Source organism: Solanum verrucosum, unplaced genomic scaffold (assembly GCF_900185275.1).
Source record: "Solanum verrucosum unplaced genomic scaffold, falcon-dt-bn FXZP01000284.1, whole genome shotgun sequence".
Taxonomy (NCBI): Eukaryota; Viridiplantae; Streptophyta; class Magnoliopsida; order Solanales; family Solanaceae; genus Solanum; species Solanum verrucosum.
In genome coordinates, this window is record NW_026019936.1 from 2,078,262 (window position 1) to 2,098,150 (window position 19,889).

At 28.8% G+C, this 19,889-nt stretch overlaps 2 protein-coding genes and 1 pseudogene across 2 annotated transcripts; all 3 read left to right on the forward strand.

The window, feature by feature from the left end:
- The first annotated feature begins 7,637 nt into the window (after window positions 1-7,637).
- Window positions 7,638-8,844, forward strand: LOC125835814 (uncharacterized; annotated as a pseudogene).
- A 4,820-nt stretch (window positions 8,845-13,664) lies between these two features.
- Window positions 13,665-14,338, forward strand: LOC125835825 (formin-like protein 14). The gene is made up of 2 exons (XM_049514932.1): window positions 13,665-14,210; window positions 14,312-14,338. The coding sequence occupies exons 1-2, from the start codon at window positions 13,665-13,667 to the stop codon at window positions 14,336-14,338; spliced, it is 573 nt and encodes a 190-aa protein (XP_049370889.1).
- A 3,939-nt stretch (window positions 14,339-18,277) lies between these two features.
- On the forward strand, window positions 18,278-19,687 carry LOC125837469 (uncharacterized). The gene is made up of 3 exons (XM_049516580.1): window positions 18,278-18,774; window positions 19,249-19,464; window positions 19,563-19,687. Exons 1-3 carry the CDS (start codon window positions 18,625-18,627, stop codon window positions 19,590-19,592), a joined length of 396 nt encoding a protein of 131 aa, XP_049372537.1. The 5' UTR covers window positions 18,278-18,624; the 3' UTR covers window positions 19,593-19,687.
- The last annotated feature ends 202 nt before the right edge of the window (window positions 19,688-19,889 follow it).

Below are 19,889 nucleotides of genomic sequence, written 5' to 3' on the forward strand. Positions count from 1 at the left end.
CTCAATTTTAACCAACCTATAACCCTTTCCAAATTGCTATTTGATTAAATACGTATTTTAAAATCTGTTTCTTTTATTACATGTTTAAATTTATATTTAAATGATTATATACTTTAATATTTATTATTTACAAAATTATTATTATTATTATTATTATTATTATTATTATTATTATTATTATTATTATCGTTTGCTAAATTTGAAATAATTAATTGTTTATCTATTTAACATTTATAATATTAAGTATGTTTATTTTATATGAATTTTATTATTATGTGTAGGATGTTATTAATTAAGTAGTGAGTCATTTAATCTTCCTCCAAAGTATTGTGCAGCTTATGGTATTAATTAAGTTATTAATCGAATGGAGTTTATGGTATCTTTGAGCAATCTCTTTTCTTGCCCTCTTGAATTTCGAATTGTATGATTTTGGCCAAAAGATAGTATGATTTTGTGCTTAATTGAATCCTTGTTTTTACTTGATTCTTTCCTTTTATTTTTGGCCAAAAGATAGTATGATTAGTACTAATTTACCCTCTTTCGATTAAGAAAATATGGTAGGGCTAGATGTCTGTATTACTCTCTTTTGTGTATATAGATGTAGGGGTGTTCACGGGTCGGTTTGGATCGGTTATTGATCAAAACCAAAACCAAAGCAACTTAATTGGTTTCAAAATTATCAAAATCAAATCAAACCAAATATAATATACATTTATCGGTTTGGTGGTTATCGGTTTCGGTTTGATTTGGTTCGGTTATTCGGTTATTAACCATACACAAAAATAAAAGAAACAATTCATTCAAAATGTGAAAAAAGTGACAACAATCCATTCAAAACGAAAAATAATTAGAATGACTTAACTTACTAAACTTTCGATCACTAAATTTACTATCAATAAAGCTTTAAAATTCACTATATTGGCCTAGACAGAAGAGACAATAACATTTTCAGTCCCACAAAGAATTATCATAGACACTCATATACGTGAAATCAATAAGATAAATGTTTCATCTTGGACATTTTTGCTTTCAATAAGTAAATTATAAAGAAATTTTAATGAAAATATGTATAAGATCTATAAAATTGTTTATAAAAATAATATATTAAATATGTATATTAATAAAACATATGTATATAATTTATCGGTTCGGTTCGGTTATTTTTTTGATTTATTTCGAATAAAATCATAACCAAACCAAATACTATCGGTTTTCAAAAATCTAAAACCAAACCAAACCAAATCCAAATAAAATCGGTTTTATTTTATCGGTTTGGTTTGATTTTTTTATTTGGATTGGTTTTTATCCAAACCGTGAACACCCCTATATAGATGTGTTACTTATTTATTTCTTAGTAATATTTTTTAGATTGAATGAGCTGAATATGTCAGCTAAGGAAAAATCTTTTATTAAATGACTAAGTTGAATATCTCCTGCGATGCCTTTTTGAATTGTGATTGACCACCATGCTATTCAATTCACTATATAAATTAGAGTCTTCTGTTCATTAGAGATCACTCAAAAAGAGATCATTGATCACGGGAAAAACCCCCCTCGAGCTCTCTTCCTCTCTAACAAACTGATGATCAAATTGAACACCACTTGTAGTAGTAGTAGTCTTTGTGATGTTGTTGTTGTTATTGCCCAATTTGGAGAAGGTGCCTAAGTTTATGTTGCTACTACTTCCATATAAATATTGGTTGTTGTTCATGCCAAGGGTGTTCATCAAGGAGTTTCGTGAAGGAAAAATCACACCATATACACATTTAAGAGATAATATTACGAGTTTTAAACCTACTCTTAAAAAATTCTTACTTATAACAGTTTAATTGCGGGTTATAACATATCAATTAAATTTAACTTTATTTAAAAATCAATTAAAATTTACTTTATTAAATGATTAATCTTTTTATCTTTTTACATTATTAATTATTTAATTATATTGATTGCAGTTCCTTTTATATAATTAATAGGTGAGAGAAATAATATTAATGAGAGAAAATCAATTTGTAATTATCTATTACACCTTTTAAGGGACTTTTTAACTTATTCAAATAACTTTTATTTATTAATGACTATTGGGGCCTTTAAAAAAAATTATCACCGTATAGTTTAACATGTAATTTTCTCTCTCTTTAATCTTTTTTTTTTTTTGCTTTTCTTGATGTTTTTTTTTATTTTAAATTTTGATATTGTTTTTTTTAATCTGATTATTTTAGAATTAAGAATTCTATATTTTGAAAATTTGATTTCGTTTTTTACTTTAATTAATCTAAAACTTGATTTCTTGAGAAAAAAATCCGTTTTACTTAAGTTTTGAACTTGTTTTTGGTGTGTTTTTCTATATATAAAATAATGTTTTGTGGGTGAAATAAGTATATTTAATTCTGAAATTTGTTGATATATATAGATAATATGAGATCATAAAATCTTTAATAAGGATTTCTTAAGTTTTAGCTTAAATATGATTAAAAAAATTACACTTGAATACGGAATATAAATTGAAGAGAGAGGAAAATATAGAACTTGTATTAATTATTGCAGTTTAGACTTTTAATTACATGTTTTTATTTTTGGGTGATGTATATTTCCTTTGCTACAATTTTTGACAACAATATATAATATGCACTATTTTATAACTAGATTTATTCTTCCCGAATTTATACCCGTTGGATACTACTTTTATACATTTTTATTTTTTGTCTTTGTTCTAAAATTTCAAGTTGGATACCAAGTGTATATAAATTGGATAAAACATTAACTTGTTTTAGATTGTCTAATTTGGTTGAAATATCAGTTACATTTTATTTTTTTCATTTTCAAGTGGGATATCTGTTGGATACCAATTGAATACAACATTAACGTGTTTAGGTTGTCTAATTTGATTGAAATCTCAACTACATGTTGATTTTTTAGTTTTCCAATAGGATATCAATTCAATACTAATTTTATACAAATTGGATACAATATTAACTAGTATTACGTTGGCTATTTCAGTTGAAATCTCAATTACATGTTGTTGTTTTTCAATTTTACCACTGGGACATAAGGTGGATACCAAATGTATACCAATTTCATACTAAGATTTGACTTAATTTTTCTAGTCAATATCAATCGCATACAAACATTACCTATTTTTTGAGTATACATTTGAAAAACACTGAATACACAAATGATTAACTAGCACACATAATAAATATTCTGAAATTATAATTCATTAACTTAAAAGACAAAATAAATCAAAACATGAGTTTGCCACAATAAAACAACCAAATAAAAATAAAAATAAGTTATGTCTTTTTTTTCAGAAGGGTAATTTGAACATGTCTTCCTATTGTGTTCCTCCCGACGACATGTACTGCACGTAATCTTAGACCTCTTGAATTTCACATCAGCAAACAATTTACAAGTTGTTGTCTCCATACAGTTCTTTTTGAACCAGGCAACAATAATTTCTGCTCCGACAATTTTTGAATTGCATATTTTTTTGTTTTATCATAAATTATTGTGTCAATATTATATCATACAAAAGTACAAATAACTTTTATACATATGTTATATCAATATACAAATTTCATACCATTTTTATGCTTACAAAATTCATACAAAAGTTAAAATACATATGTTATTTTAAAACAATTTCATATTTTATTACAGAATACAAAGGTAAAATTACATATGTTATATCAGTATACAAATTTCATACAATTCTTATTCACACATTTCTTACCTATTTCATGCCAAAATTTATCAATTATTCATACCAGGATCATGCTACTAGAATACCAAAATAATTCCAACTTAGAAATATTAATTGTCATTTCTTTAATAAACAATATACCAAATTCATTACATTATTATTCGCAAAATTCATTACAATATAATGCCAAAAAAAAATTTAAATAAAACCAAAAATCGTACCAAAATATTATCGATTGTCATACATGCTTGGTAGTATAAGTATACAAATTTCAAAGAAAAAATTATCTATTTTTTTAACCAAAAATATACACAAAAAAAAAATGTGTCAGACAAATAATGAACAAATTCAATGCTCATACCAAAATATAACATTATACATTTTTAAAAAAACGCCATAATTCAAATTATTATACACAACAAAAAATCTGAAATCGGTATACAAATTTCATATAATTATTATGCAAATTTTTCATACCTATTTCATGCCAAAATTATACCTATTTCATGACATAAGTCGTCACTTTTTCACAGCAAAATTATGCCACTATAATACCAAAATAATACCACTTTTAACTATTAATTGTCATTTATTAGACAAATAGTATACGAAATTCATTCAAATATAATTCTAAAATCGTACCAACATGGTATAACCAATATACCAAATTCAAATAAATTTTATGTAATTTTTTAACCAGAAACATACAAAAAAAATGAATGTTCAAACAAAAATCTATACCAATTTCAAACAAATTTTATGTAAATTCAAAAGTGAATATTCATACCAAAAACGCCATAATTAAAACTATTATTCACAAACAAAATCTGAATATTTTTTTTCCAGAATCACTATTCATAAATTTTTTGAACGTTTGATTTGTATTACAATATAAATAAAAAATCGCAAAGAACACTTACCTGAAGGATCCCATCTACCACCATGTTTTATTAATACTAATAAGAAGCCGTCCAGAAAATAAAGATTATTGAATAAAAACGAATATGAATTAGATGAGAGTGACAAGATTTATGGGAAAAAATCGAAGAGAGAGAAATGTGGAAGAAAATGGATGAAATCATAATTTTTAATTAATTTTAACAAATTAGAGTGAAATAAGGAAACTAAATATTCTTAAGGGAAAATACATAAAACCCCCCTGAACTTGGCACGAAAACTTACTTTAGTACCTAAACTACACGGGTGTTTATATACCCCCCTTAACATCTTTTATGTGAATTATTTTCAGCCCTCCGAACATCAGCCCAGTTGAAGGCTGGGCATTATTACCCACGCGTGTTTTCATTGGTCCATGTCGCAAAGGGTTTTAAAAATATCTTACCTGTTTTATATAACCCACCCATTCCCAAAATACAACCCAACCCATTTTTAAACAAATATCCCTAAATCTCTCTCAAATCTAAAGACCTAATCTGAAGAATAACAAGTCATTAGCGTGAAGGATTTGCTGAGTTTAGAATTTTCGTGAAGAAACAAAGGATTTGCGTGAAGAAACAAAGTTACCAGGTTAGTAATCTTCGTTTAGATGATTGTAATATTTGACCGAGTTTAGGGTTTTCGTAAAGCTTAGTTTTTTTTATCTTTTCAGTTTGACGATGGATGTGTACGTTACCTTAAGGTTTCACCACGGTGGAAAACTACAACAAAAACCTCGTATTAAGTATGAAGGAGGTATTGTCACTGATTGTTTTGATGTAGATGTTGATAAATTGTCCTACTTTGAATTTGTTGATATAGTTAAAGAAATTGGCTATACCTGTTCTGCTTGTGTTGTTTATATTAAACCACCTAAATGTCGACATGTTGTTGAAGTTAAAAGTGATAGGGATATTATGGGTATTGTACATAAATTAAAAAATGGAGATATTGTTGAACTTTATGTGACTCATTTAGTTGAAGAAGTTGGTGTGCCCCCCACCCCCCGAAATTGGATATCTAAATGATGTGGGTGGGGAATCTAATACTACTTTTGATAAGGAATCTAGTCAAACTTTTGAGGGTAGTAAAGGTTTAGGATTTAATGAGGCTGCACAACCTGAAGAACCTATTGTGGGTGAAGTGTTGGGTAGGACTTCTGCTAGTGTTGGAGAGGACTTGGGTAGGGCTTCTGCTGGTGTTGGAGAGGATTTGGGTAGGGATTTTGTTAGTGTTGGAGAAGACTTGGGTGGTACTTCTTTTGCTGCTGCTGCATCTGATATTTCAGAAGTTGGGTCTGATTGGGAAAGTGAAACAGAAGCAAGTGATGATTCAGACAATGCAGATTTGTCTGATGAAGGAGAAGATGAGTATGGTAGTAATGTTCATGAGGAGGTTATAAATCTTAGGAAAGAGAAAAGGGCTTCTAAAATAAATAAAAAAGAGAAAAGAAAAGGGCCCTAGATCTGAAGGAGTTGATTTAGGAAAAAAAAGAGTTGATTTGGGATATGATGAATATTTATCCAAGAAACAAACTACTTTTGAGGGTAAGATAGCTGGAGATGAGCCCTACTTTGATTCAAATGAAGCTGTTAGTTTTGAAATAGATACTGATGAAGATGTTAATGAGGAAGATGAGGTTGAACAACCTATAAGAAGACAAAGAAAAGCAAGAAGAGCAAAAAGAAATAAAAAGAAAGTTGTATTTGATCCTACCTGTCAATTAATAGTTTGGGAGACTGGTCTTGCTTTTGAAAGTGTTAAGCAATTTAGAGAAGCTATTACTAGATATGCAGTTCAAGAACATGTTGAATTAGATAAATATGTTAATGATGCAACTAGGGTGAGGGTAAAGTGTACAGCTAGTTGTCCATGGTTGTTGTTTGGAAGTATTGATTCAAGAACAGGAGATTTTGTGGTGAAGAATTATAATCCAGTACATAAATGCAATGGCACAACCAAAAATAAATTTGTGAATTCAAAGTACTTATCAGAAAGGTACAAGGACAGAATTATTTCTGAGCCTGGCATTAGAGTTTTTCAATTTCAAATTTTAGTGAAGAAAGAGTTGAATGTGTATGTAGGGAGGACTGTAGCAAGGAAAGCTAGAAACATTGTGTTGAAACAAATTATGGGTGATCATGTGGAGGAGTTTAAAAGAATTTTAGATTATAGAGATGAGCTCTTAAAGACTAATCCAGGCAGCACATGTGTGGTGAGACTTAGTGAAGAAACTTTTGAAGGTGACAGAAAAATGTTTCAATCATTTTACATATGCTTTGATGCTTTAAAGAAGGCATTCAAAGCTGGAGCTAGAAGATGTATAGGATTTGATGGTTGCTTCTTGAAAGGTGTTTCTAGAGGTCAATTACTTGTGGCTGTTTGTAAGGATGGGAACAATCAAATGCTACCACTAGCATGGGCAGTTGTTGAGGTTGAAAACACATTCACTTGGAAATGGTTTATCAAGCTTGTAAGACATGATCTTGAGCTAGGAGATGGAACAGAATTGACAACCATTACTGATATGCAAAAGGTATTTTTGTTTTCTTTTTTATTTATTCATTTATTTTCTTTTTAATTTATTCATTAAGTTAGATCTCATGTTATTCTAAATGTTTTTGTTTAAAGGGTCTTGACAAAGCTATTCAAGATCTTCTGCCAAATGCAAAACAAAGAATGTGTGCAAGACATGTTCTAGCCAACTGGTCTAAGAATTGGAAAGGCATTGAAAGAAGAAATTATTTTTGGAGATGTGCCAAATCTACATATGAACAAGAATTGAAAAGAAATTTGGATCATATGGAGAAGTTAGGCACTGAAATATGTGATGACTTATTGTGGTACAATATAGAGAGGTGGTCTAAATTATACTTTAAGTTTTTCAGTTGTTGTGATAGTGTTGACAACAACATGGCTGAAAGCTTTAATTCATGGATTTTGGGGACAAGACACAAAACTATCATCACAATGCTTGAGGGAGTTCTGTGATATATCTCCAATGGCCCTAAAGGTATTGACAGAGAACACAACAAAGTCAATGAAGTGTAACCTTGAATGGAATGGTGAATATGGTTTTGAGGTTAAAGACAACTAGGATAACACATTTGTTGTGAATCTAGGCAATCAAACATGTACTTGTAGATCTTGGATGCTAAGAGGTATACCTTGTTCTCATGTTATAGCTGCACTTCATTTTAGAAAATTGGAGCCCATTAACTATGTTGCACATTGGTATAGCAAGGAGACTTATCTCAAGGTCTATAGTCACTACATTCAATCAGTTACTAACATGAAAATGTGGCCACAGTCGGCCAACCCTTATGTTATACCACCTGTTATTAAAACACTACCAGGAAGGCCTAGAAAGTGTAGGAGAAAGGAGCAGAATGAAAACCAAACAGGAAAATTGTCCAAGAGAGGAGTTGAGATGACCTGCAGTCTTTGTCATTCAAAGGGTCATAATAAGAGGGGTTGTCATTTGAATAATCAAGCTAATGCAGGCAGAGGAAGAGGAATAGGGAAAAGATGTGAGCCTAGTTCAACAAGGTCAAGTGTTGGTTCTTCTAGAGCACCAACTGAATCACAATCAAGCACAAAGAGAGGAAGAGGTCGACCAAGAGGTTCTACAAAACAGGTAATGTTTATAGTAATTCATTTAGTTGTTAATTTACATCTTAATCAGTCTAATATTTTTGTTGATCAACTTATGTTATAGGCTAGTGCTACTGGAAGGGGGAGAGGAACTGCAACTGGTAATGGAACAGGGATTGGTGTTGCTGCTGATAGTTCTGGTGCCACTGGAAGGGGAAGAGGAACTGGAACTGGTTTAGCTAGAAGGGGAAGAAGAACTAGTGTAGTTGCTACTGCTACTGATGTTCCTGGTGCTACTGGAAGAGGGAAGAGGCCAAGAATGGTTGGAATGGGGATATTACATACACAGAGTGGTTTTACAATCCACAATGTAAGTTGTCTTAATTATTTACACACTTTTTAATTTTAACTTATGAAGCATCTAAGACAACATATTTTTGTGAATCTAGCCTGGAATGCCTATGAACTCTTCAATAGTGACTGGAAATCTTGGGCATCATAAACTAAGATCAGGCTTAAAATGGAAAGGAAAGGCTGCTGTAACTCAACAAGGTCTTCAAGAGATGAGAGAAAACAAAAGAATGAAAACAAGGTCCAATGCTGCTGAAGTTTGATATAGAGACTGCTTTAGTTTGATATTTTAGCTGTTTTTGGAACAATTATGCAGCTGTGACTGCATTAGTTTGATCTGTTTGTTTTTTAAACAATTATGTTGCAGTTGTGACTGCATTAGTTTGATCTATGTTTGTTTTTGAAACAATTATGCAGTTGTGACTGCATTAGTTTGATATTTTAGTTGTCTCTTTTTAAAATAATTATGCAGCCAGTTTTGCATTACTTTTATGTGTACAATTATGCAATTGTGACTGCAATTTAGCGAATGCAGTTGTAAATAAAACACAAACAAATACACAAACCACCAAATTACATTAAGAGAATAAGAAAACTCATTACAAAAGAGTCTTGCACCTAATTGGTTACAACATAAACAGTGCTACACTACACCAACATTGATCTCACTACATCAACAACTTAAGGTAACTTCATTGAACATTTCTTCATATTTATCACCTAGAACCAATAGCTTATAGCTATAACCATAACGCAACAACAAGCTACAACAAAAAAGAGCACATTCTGCCATGTTCTTCTCCATTTATTCTACATCACTTTCATCTTCTCAACCTCTTCTTGCAACATTTTCAATTTCATACCTAGACAATCATCATCTTGTTTGAAATCTCCCGGCTTGTCAACTTCTTCAGTAACCTCAATCAATTCAAATGCAATGGCTAAGGTTTGAGAGGATTCTACTATATTCTCAAGCTCACCCAATTTCTGTATTAGTTTAGGAATCACAAATTTCGACCTCGAATCAATATTTTCTTTATCCTTCCAACACCAAAAGTTGCAAGATCTAGGACTCTTCAATAATGAAAAAGGATGAAGGAATTAGTGATTAATCAAATTCTTAATCGGCTAAAAAAATTTAAACAAAAATGATCTTTACCCCATAATAAGGACATGACCAATATCTTCTTCCGGGGTTATTTGAAGTCCAAGATGTTTTCAAACGCACCACAAGTCCATGATTACAATAAACTTTTTTCTTCGTAGTATAATCATCTTCTTCCATACAAAGATTTATCAAATTAATTGATCGCATTGTGTGCTACAATTTTGTGCAAGAATTAACGAGAATCTGGAAAAAACAGAAAATAAGAAAAAGGGAGGAAAGAAAAATCAAAATAATAGATGAAGAAGAATAGGTTTGAATCTTACATTTTGAAGAACACTTCCTTCAAAGATTCAACTTTTAGGTTTGAATCTTACATTTTGAAGAACAATTCCTTTAAACATTCAACTTTTAGGTTTGAAGAGCTAAGATTTGAGAAAAATAATGAATTAAGTCGCCATTTTTTGGATGATTGGGTTGGAGAGGGAGAAGAGGTATTTAGGGTTCTTCAAAAGTGAAGATTGTTCTTCAAATGGGTAATGGGTCGGATATTACCGTTGGAGGGGTAAATTTAATTTTAAAAAAATGTTAAAAGATGACTAACGCGCCGTTCTAAGCTGTAACAACACGCGCACAAGGTTGGTGTTCGGAGGGTTGAAAATAATTCACATAAAAGATGTTAAGGGGGGTATATAAACACCCGAGTAGTTTAAGTACTAAAGTAAGTTTTCGTGCCAAGTTCAGGGGGGTTTTTATGTATTTTCCCTATTCTTAATTAGTTTGAATTTCCTTAATTTATGCTAATTAGTAATTATCTTCAATCAATTCAAATTTAATTAACACACTTATTTCTGTTTTTTTACTTCTTTTTTTTCAGAAATGAATTATTTTATTTTTTTATCTTTTTATTTTTTTCAAAACAAATTTTTACAATTATTTAAAAAAAGATTTTTTTTTTTTAAGAAACTGTTACAACCTGGATTTTTTTATTGTTACAACTTGAAAGTTTAATTCTACTGCTATAACTTGAAAATATTAGTCTAATATATGTCATATATGAAATTTTCACTTTGGTGAAAGGATATTTCTTGCATTTTCTTGAACCAATGCATCACAAAAGGCTCTATGTGTGATGAAGTTGTTGCGCCTGTGTAAACACGACAAAAACAATATATACGAGGTTAATTAGTTATATGCACTGATTGTATATAAGAAATATGTGTATATATGATGTAAGAAAAGAAGGAAAGTGTAAGGTGTTCATGTGTATAAATTTAATCTCTCTTTGACTTGGGGGTTCTTTTGTTTCTTGACTTCAATTCTCTATTTTTTTATTTGATGGTAGAAAAAAGTTTTGTTTTTGGTTTTTATTTTGAATAACATTTTCATTTGTATTCAAATTAAAAAGAAAGAATTTGCTTGGTAAAATCCACGGTTTTATTTTATAGACATTATAAAGTAGTACAAATTCTGGGAAGCCACGTAGTAAAAAGAAGTACAAAATATCTTGGTTTGCTAAAACAATTTACCATTGAAAATGAACAAATTTACGATATTACCCGTGGTCGTCCATCACATCGCTTTTTTATATAGTAGAAATATTCTATATATTAATAATTTCTTGGGTTCTAGTCTTGGTTATGAAAAAAAAAAAACTAATAGGAAATATTTTTCTTCGAATGGAGTCCTACGTGACACGAATTTAAAATAATCAAACTTTTATGTATATATAAAACATCGAGTAAAAAATTTAAAAAAAAAAAGAAATCAATAATTATTACTATTGTTTTTCAAAGCACGTTTATCATGATGCTAAATTAATCATCAACTACTCCTTCTATTAAAGCCACGCCTACCATAATGTACCTCAAAAAAAAAAAATTACTCTCTCTCATTTTACCTTGACATAAAATTTTAAAAAATAATAGAAGATTTAATGTTATATTATAGTCTTAGATATACCATATAGAGAAAATTAAAATTAATAATTTGACAAAAAATGAAAGAGATATTTTTTCTTAAACGGGTTAAAAAAGTAAGACAAATAAATTAAAAGAAAGAGAGTATTATATATAGTCTATAGATACTCCATAATTTTAAATAATTACTCTCTCAAAATTTTATTATATGTTGTTTTTAGCTTTTATATTTGATCCAAAATAATTAATATATTTTATTTTACCATTATTATATAAATGAATTTTTTACTCAACAGACAAACTATTTAATTAAGAGTAATTTAAATAATGATAATAAAATAAGAAATATCTTCTTCTTTTTTTTTTAATTGAAGTAAGATAAACATTTGCTAATTTTAAAAAAATTATTAGAAAAAGAATGTGTTAAAAATATTAATATATTTATTTGAAATATGATCATTTTTTACCCATTAAATAACAATAAGCGTATTTTTGGACCAAATTATTGACGGCAGGGGCATTTTTGGACCAAACTACAAATGGATGACATTCTTGTTCCTTTCGCATAGTTTAAGGGCATTTTTGAACCAAAGTAATAACAGTAAGGACATTTTTTAGCCAAACTATAAACGGAGGATATTTTTATTCTTTTCACATAGTTTAAGGACATTTTTGAACTTTTTCCATAATATTTATTGTACCTATTGGAAATGTGGAATAACATGCATTATTGTCCTTTTTTCTCAACAAATTTAAATTATTATCACGTGAAATACCAATTATTTATTTTCACCACCTACTACCATATTGCTTCTTCCCCCACCTACCAACCAAACCTTTTATATATTATAAAGATTTTTTTGAAATACGAGAAAATCGTTTATATTTGTTATATCTATTTAAAATTGTGTTAATTTGTAAGTCTAAAATTTTGATAATTAGAAAAATATTTTTTGCTTAAATTCATTTTCGTAAAGAATTTGGCCTTTTTTTTCAGCCTGACCTATTAAGTAAGTCGGTTAGAAATCGAAACGGGATACAAAAGAAATTACACTTCTAAATGTAAAATTGTATGAAAGGATATTTTATTTCAATATCTATAATTTGTTTTTATATTGATGCAAACTTAATGAAAGATACAATGAAAAAAAAATCATATATATAAAAATATCTACTAGTTGAAAATATATTGTTATAGAAATTTTAGTATTGATTATCAGAGTTATGGTTATTTTATATATATATATATATATATATATATATATATATATATCTATTAAACTTTTATTATGTAAAATGATGATGGATATAAAATAAATTTAAAAGAAAAAGTAGATTTAGATATCGGTCCTAATTTATTTGGGGTTAAGGCAAAATTATTGTTATTGTTAATTTATTCTATAATTTAAATTTTAACTTGAAAATAATAATTAAAGTTTAAAAAACAGACTTAGAAGTATTTTAAGTTTTCATTCATAAAATTTCAATTAGTTTTCATGTTCATTCCATGGCTATAATCCGTAAATATAGATTAAATTAACTTTAAATATTTGACTTTTGTAAAAATAATGTGTCATTTACTACTACTATTTTTTTAGATTTACCTAATTCTTTGGCTAATTTATTCTTCATTGAAATTTGTAAAATTCAATTAATTAAGAAAATGTTTTTTTTTAAACATAACTTGTTCTAACATTGTTTGTCTGGATAATTTTTAATTGTTACAACAAAATGTTTCTAATATAAAAAAAAAATATTATACTGAATAACATGAAAAATCGACTCTTAAAAAACGTAACTATTATAGTGAAATTGTTGTGGATAATAGTTCTTTTATATATATATATGCAATAATTTTAAAAATAGTATGTACTTTATTGAAAAAATATCAGACATGATCCATTAGGAATGGACTTAATTAGTCATTTTTTGAAGAAATAATATTTTATGCAAGTGGATCTATATGACATTGAATTATCTCAACTAACTCTAAAAAATTATTTTTGTATATATAGATGGTTAATATCTCTTCATGGTACAGACACTTAATTAGTGAAAAATGGCAATTATGAAGATCCTCATGATGTTAGTGGTGGCTGCAATTTTATTTTGCAGCCACCACCAAGTGATCATGGCGAAAGAAGTCGCCTTGGTCGATGAGGGAAATGAGTCACTAGGCTCATCCCCATTTGATTTTCTATGTCAACATTTGTCGTGGCCGTATCCTTGGCCACAACCATGCCATCCTCCAAGGCCAAGGCCACGACCACGACCTAGACCTAGACCTAGACCTAGACCACGACCATGCTCACCACCACCTCCACCACCGAGCTCACCGCCACCTCCACCACCAAGATCACCACCACCTCCACCACCAAGATCACCACCACCTCCCTCCCCGGCAACGACTTGCTCGGCTAGTGACCAACAACAAGTGAAGACATGCATGTTTGAGACAACTTCAATCGATGCATGTTGCCCGATATTCAGGAAAATACTTGGAACTAGTTGTCCTTGCTATAAGTATGCTGAGGATTTGGACAATCAAATCTTGATCACTCTCGAAGCTTATTGTGATGTCAGTACCCCATGCAAGGGTGTGCAAGTAAGTCATCGTCAATCATTTTTATCTGTCGTTTATGATTTTGATCCACTCTTTAATTTATGAATACATTCCTAATATTGTATTATGTTAATTAATTTCAGATGATTAACCTATCCAAGGATGAGTAAAGATGAAGTGTTTGATGCTTAATTATTTCAGATCTTGTTTTAGATTATTATAATTTCTCTTTATGTTGAAAAGTCTCAAGATAATTAATTACTATGTTATAAGACTTTGAATTTCTGGGGCTACATTTCTAATTGCGCTTAGTAGTACTAATAAAGGTGTTTTTTTTTGTTGACTAAAGATTTTAATATTGAAAAATTGAATTATTAAAAATAAGTTAATAAATAATTTATATTTTGAGATTTAACTCAAAATATTAGTTTTTCTTTCTAAAGAAATTAAAAGTCACTTTTTTTTGTAGTTATTTTACCCAAAAGGTCATTCATATCGAAAAGTGATATATTCAATTACTTTTTAATGATGTAAGTATATCTGATTTTTAAATAAAACATTAAATCAAACCTATTTTAATTAAAGAACAAATACGTTATCATAAATACGTTAATATGTTGAGCAATTTTTTTTAATCTATCAATAAATAATAAATTTTCAGCAATATGAACATGCCACGTCTTGATTTCGTGACCTAATTTTGGATCATAAAGAGTCAGAAATGAAATTTTTGATTAAAATGAACTTTTTATTCTTTAATTTAAAAATCAAGTGTCAAATGTCAATATCATTAAATGGATTTGGATGTATCATTTTTTCAATCTGAGTGGCCTTTTGAGTACAATAATAAAAGTTAAGTGATTGTTCATATTTATTTATTTTTTAAAAAAGAATAATAACTTTTTAAGTTAAATAACACCAAATAAGTGACTTTTTCTGATACAAAAGAAAAAAACTAAAAATCAAATTTCATTCACCTATTTTCCATAATTTAATTAACAATTAAAACAATGAACTCTTGAATTGGATACGAAAATAATATGTTCAAACACAATTAGTAAAAATAGTCCACGAGAATTGAGTTCTTTGAAATATGTTACATTAGTCCTGGGGATTTGTGCCACCTAATCGGTGTTTCTTTTAAAATTCGATTAATTTAAACTTAAACCTAAAAGTTAGGTTAAAATTCTATAATATAAAATAAATCAATATGCCTAATCGTTTGCACGTGATAAGCCAGTACAATGTCCCTATCAAATAAATCACAGATTGAACATGAGACTATACAATAGAATTTTCATGATCAATTGATCATAATAATAATGAAAAATAATAATAATAATGAGTTATAGTAAAAAAATTCAAATCAGCTTTTATCATTATTATATTTTGATTTGTCGTTATAGTAAATTATCTGTCTTATTTTTAATAATAATAATAGCAAAAAACATGGTAAAAAGAGTAGCCAAGTGTCATTCTCTTAGCGATCTTAGTTTCAAAGACTTACTTGAACTTACAAGATCGTGAAAGATTTGTGAATTAATTGTCTAGTGCCGCACAGAGCTTTAGAGAGACTCCAAGTTCGTGACACACAAGACTTACCAATCTTCAAAGAGGGGGAAATAAAGTAGTTTGAAGGAAATGATTAGTTTGTTAAAAGCTACAAATAGTGGCAAAGTTAGAGTGAGTTTGATCGAATTCAATAATTTAATTGAAATTTTATATTTAATAGGAAATATTTTTCTTCGAATGGAGTCCTACGTGATACAAATTTGAAATAATCGAACTTTTATGTATATATAAAACACCAAGCGAGAAATTAAAAAAAAATCAATAATTATTACTAATTTTTTTTTCGGAAAAGGCTCAAAAATGCCCCTAGCCTATTAGAAATGGTTCAGAAATGCCCTCCTTCCATGTATTGGTTTTAAAATACCCTTAACGTTTTTTTGGGCTCAAAAATGCCCTTTAATTAACAGAAATCTGATGTGAAATTTAACTGAACAAGTGGCCAAATTTCATTGGTCCATCTAAATTTTTTTATCAAATAAAATAAACCCCACCCAGCCCAAACCCGTTTCACTATATTTAATTTTTTTTTCCCTGTTTTTCTTCCTCTTCTTTCTTTGTTTAAGAAAGAAAACTTCCAATCCAAAACCCAGTGTGTTTGTAAAATCTTGTTATTTAAAAAACCAGACATACAGATTAAACAAGATGAAAACAAGCAATTAAAATATTTTCATATGATGCTATAAACCCATATGTAAGAAGTTTGAACTAATTCTAAATTTATAAAAAAATTTATCTCTAATCCTTTTCAAAAGTGATTCAGTCAGAGATGATGAGCAAACAAAAATTTAAATCTCCATGTGAAAGGAACAAGGAAATAACGGGAGGTATAAAATCAAAGATACGAAAATTGGGATAGATTTATCAAAAATGGCTTTTGAGTGTAAGGTTTATTTGATTTATAAAAAGAAAATTATGTGGGCCACTTATTTTAAACTCCTTAAAAAAATTTAAAATAATAGTTAAATTTCACATCAGATTTCTGTTAACTAAAGGATATTTTTTAGCCTAAAAAAAACGTTGAGGTTATTTTTAAACCAATAGATGAAAGGAGGATATTTTTGAACCATTTCTAATAGGTTGACATTTTTGACCCTTTTCCCTTTTTTTTTCAAAGCACGTTTATCATGATGCCAAATTAATCATCAACTACACCTTTTATTAAAGCCACACCTACCATAATGTACCTAAAAAAAACAAAAAGTTACGCTCTCTATGATTTTACCTTGACATAAAATTTTAAAAATAAAAGAAGATTTAATTTTATATTATAGTCTTAGATATACCATATAGAGAGAATTAAAATTAATAATTTGTCAAAAAATGAATGAGATATTTTTTTGAAACGGATTAAAAAAGTAAGACAAATAAATTAAAAGAAAGAGAATATTATATATAGTCTATAGATACTCCATAATTTTAAATAATCACTATCTTAAAATTTTATTAATTGTTGTTTTTAGCTTTTATATTTGATCCAAAATAATTAATATATATTTTTTACCATCATTATATAAATGATTTTTTTACTCAACAGACAAACTATTTAATTAAGAGTAATTTAGTGAAATACATCTTACTTTGTAGGTGTAGATGAATTTAAGAGCTACGTCCAAACTAAAAACATCATATAATATGGACCAAATAAAATATCTAATTATTTTTCTCTCTAGCCACATAAATTTATTGTGTCATTTAAAGAGTATTTATTTTTTCTAGATATAAATGTGAGTTTACCTACTATTCCAACTAATTTATTTCAACAACTCTACTAGTACTACTATGCAATAATGCAAGACATAAAGTTTACTAATTAATGTTAATTGATTTTTTTTTTTCAAATTTAAAAATTAAGGGGACATAATTGTTTGGGATCCACATCCTATTATAATACTCTCTCTGGCCCCACATCTTAAAGAAATAATAAATAATAAAACTAGTATTATTATATTACCGTTTAAATATATTATATTTAATATTTTGAGAAATGTAATACTCCCTCCGTTTAAAAAAGAGTGACCTGGTTTGACTTGGCACGAGTTTTAGAAAATAAAGAAGATTTTTGAATCTTGTAGTCCTAAATTAAAGTTATGTCAAATGTACTAAATTGTCCTTCAATCTTGTGGCTTTAAACATTACACGTGAAAAGCTGAAATTAAAACAATACCAAAAAAGGAAAGAGGTCATTCTTTTTTAAACAGACTAAAAAGGAAAGGATATCATTCTTTTTTCAGATGAAGTATTAGATATTGAAGGGTAATTAAAATAGACATAAAAGAATAAATTATTTCTCGATTTTCTAAACTGAAAAAGTATCGTAGAACAACTTTAATGTGGTTGCATAAAGAAATACTAAAATATTACAACATATTTAATGTGGTGCATAAAATAATAAGTATTATTTCAAAAAGAAGTACTATCAAACAAGACCAATAAATGATGGCTGTTTTTTATATTAAATTGAAAGCATACCTACTACATGTTAATTAACCTTAATAATTTGATAGTATATATAGATGTGTTATATCTATTTTCACTATATCACACAAATCACTCACAATATGGCAACTATGAAGATGTTATGATGTTAGTGGTGGCTGCAATTATGTTTTGCAGCCACCACCAAGCGGTTGTGGCAAGAGAAGTCGTTGTGGACGTGGTCGAGAATGGGAACAGGTTAAAATTATAGCCATCGGAAATTCCATGTTATTTACCATGGCCATTTCCCTTTCCACGACCATATCCATGCCCTCCTCCGAAACCACGACCAAGTCCACCACCTCCACCACCACGATCACCACCACCTCCACCACCAAGACCTCCCCCTCCCCCTCCTGCCCCGGCAACAACTTGTTCGCCAGGTGACAAAGCAAAGGTGAAGAAGTGCATGTTCAACACAACTTCAATTGATGAATGTTGTCCAACATTCCAAAGCATACTTGGCACTAGTTGCCCTTGTTATAAGTATGCTAGGGATTTGGACAATCAAGTCTTGATCACTCTCAAAGCTTATTGTGATGTTGTTACCCCTTGTATGGTAAGTTATCATCTTTATCTATATCATTAAAAACATTATTTTAATATGATTATATCTTTTTAAATAGTAAGGATGGAATTCAAGAATTAATAAAATTAAGGGAAAAGGGTCTGGAAAATACTTCAACTTTGGCCGAAATTGTTGTAACGATACCAAACTTTATGGAGGACATTTTACCTCCTGCACTATTTAATAGTGTATTAAAAAGGTATATATGTTCCCACGTGACCACATTACTATAATGATGAAATATTTATGATATCCACGTAGGCACATATATACCTTTAAAATACACTATTAAATAGTACAGGGGTAAAAGGTCCTTTCCAAAGTTTGGTATCGTAACAACAATTTCGATCAAAGTTGGAGTAATTTTCATATCCTTTTCTCTAAAATTAATATTTCTATTTTTTAAAATTCTAATTAAAATTATTTTTCGAATTAGTAAAATGATTCTTTCATTTATAAATATAGAGTCCATCCCCAAAATCGAGTTGCCCGGCTAGTGACCAAGAAAAAGTGAAGACTTGCATGTTCAACACAACTTCAATTGATGAATGTTGCCCCACATTTAATAGCATACTTGGCACTAGTTGCCCTTGCTATAAGTATGCTGAGGATTTAGATAATCAAGTCCTAATCACTCTCGAATCTTATTGTGACGTTAATAATCCTTGCAACAGTGTGCAAGTGAGTTATCATTTTTATATTTATTAGAAAAAATTACTATTCAAGATTATGAATAATATACATGTCTAATATTGCATTATTTTAATTAATAATTTCAGGTGATTAGGCTATCCAAGGATGATGAGTGAAGATGAATTGTTTTTAATGCTTAATTTCAGATCTTGTAATATTGTGTTTTTAGCAATAAAATTTTGACATTTTTGTCAAAAAGAAATTACATAGACTTGATAATCTTGAGAAAGGATGAGAAAAATTTGAAACATAAAATTTGGAAATCCCAATTGGATTTGGGTAGGTATACGATAATATTCACTCGTATTATTCAATGGCGGATTCAAGATTTTCACTAAAAAAAATTAAAAACTTAATATAATATTAAAACCTTAAGATGATTTTTAAATTCACTTGACTCTACTCTTGTATAT

Excerpts from the sequence above, each read along its gene's own strand:
- LOC125837469 (XM_049516580.1), top strand. The coding sequence starts at position 18,625 with ATGTTCAACACAACTTCAATTGATGAATGTTGTCCAACATTCCAAAGC. Across the intron at positions 18,775-19,248 it reads ATGTTGTTACCCCTTGTATG|AGTCCATCCCCAAAATCGAG; the intron begins GTAAGTTATCAT and ends TTATAAATATAG. Across the intron at positions 19,465-19,562 it reads ATCCTTGCAACAGTGTGCAA|GTGATTAGGCTATCCAAGGA; the intron begins GTGAGTTATCAT and ends TAATAATTTCAG.
- LOC125835825 (XM_049514932.1), top strand. The coding sequence starts at position 13,665 with ATGGCAATTATGAAGATCCTCATGATGTTAGTGGTGGCTGCAATTTTA. Across the intron at positions 14,211-14,311 it reads CCCCATGCAAGGGTGTGCAA|ATGATTAACCTATCCAAGGA; the intron begins GTAAGTCATCGT and ends AATTAATTTCAG.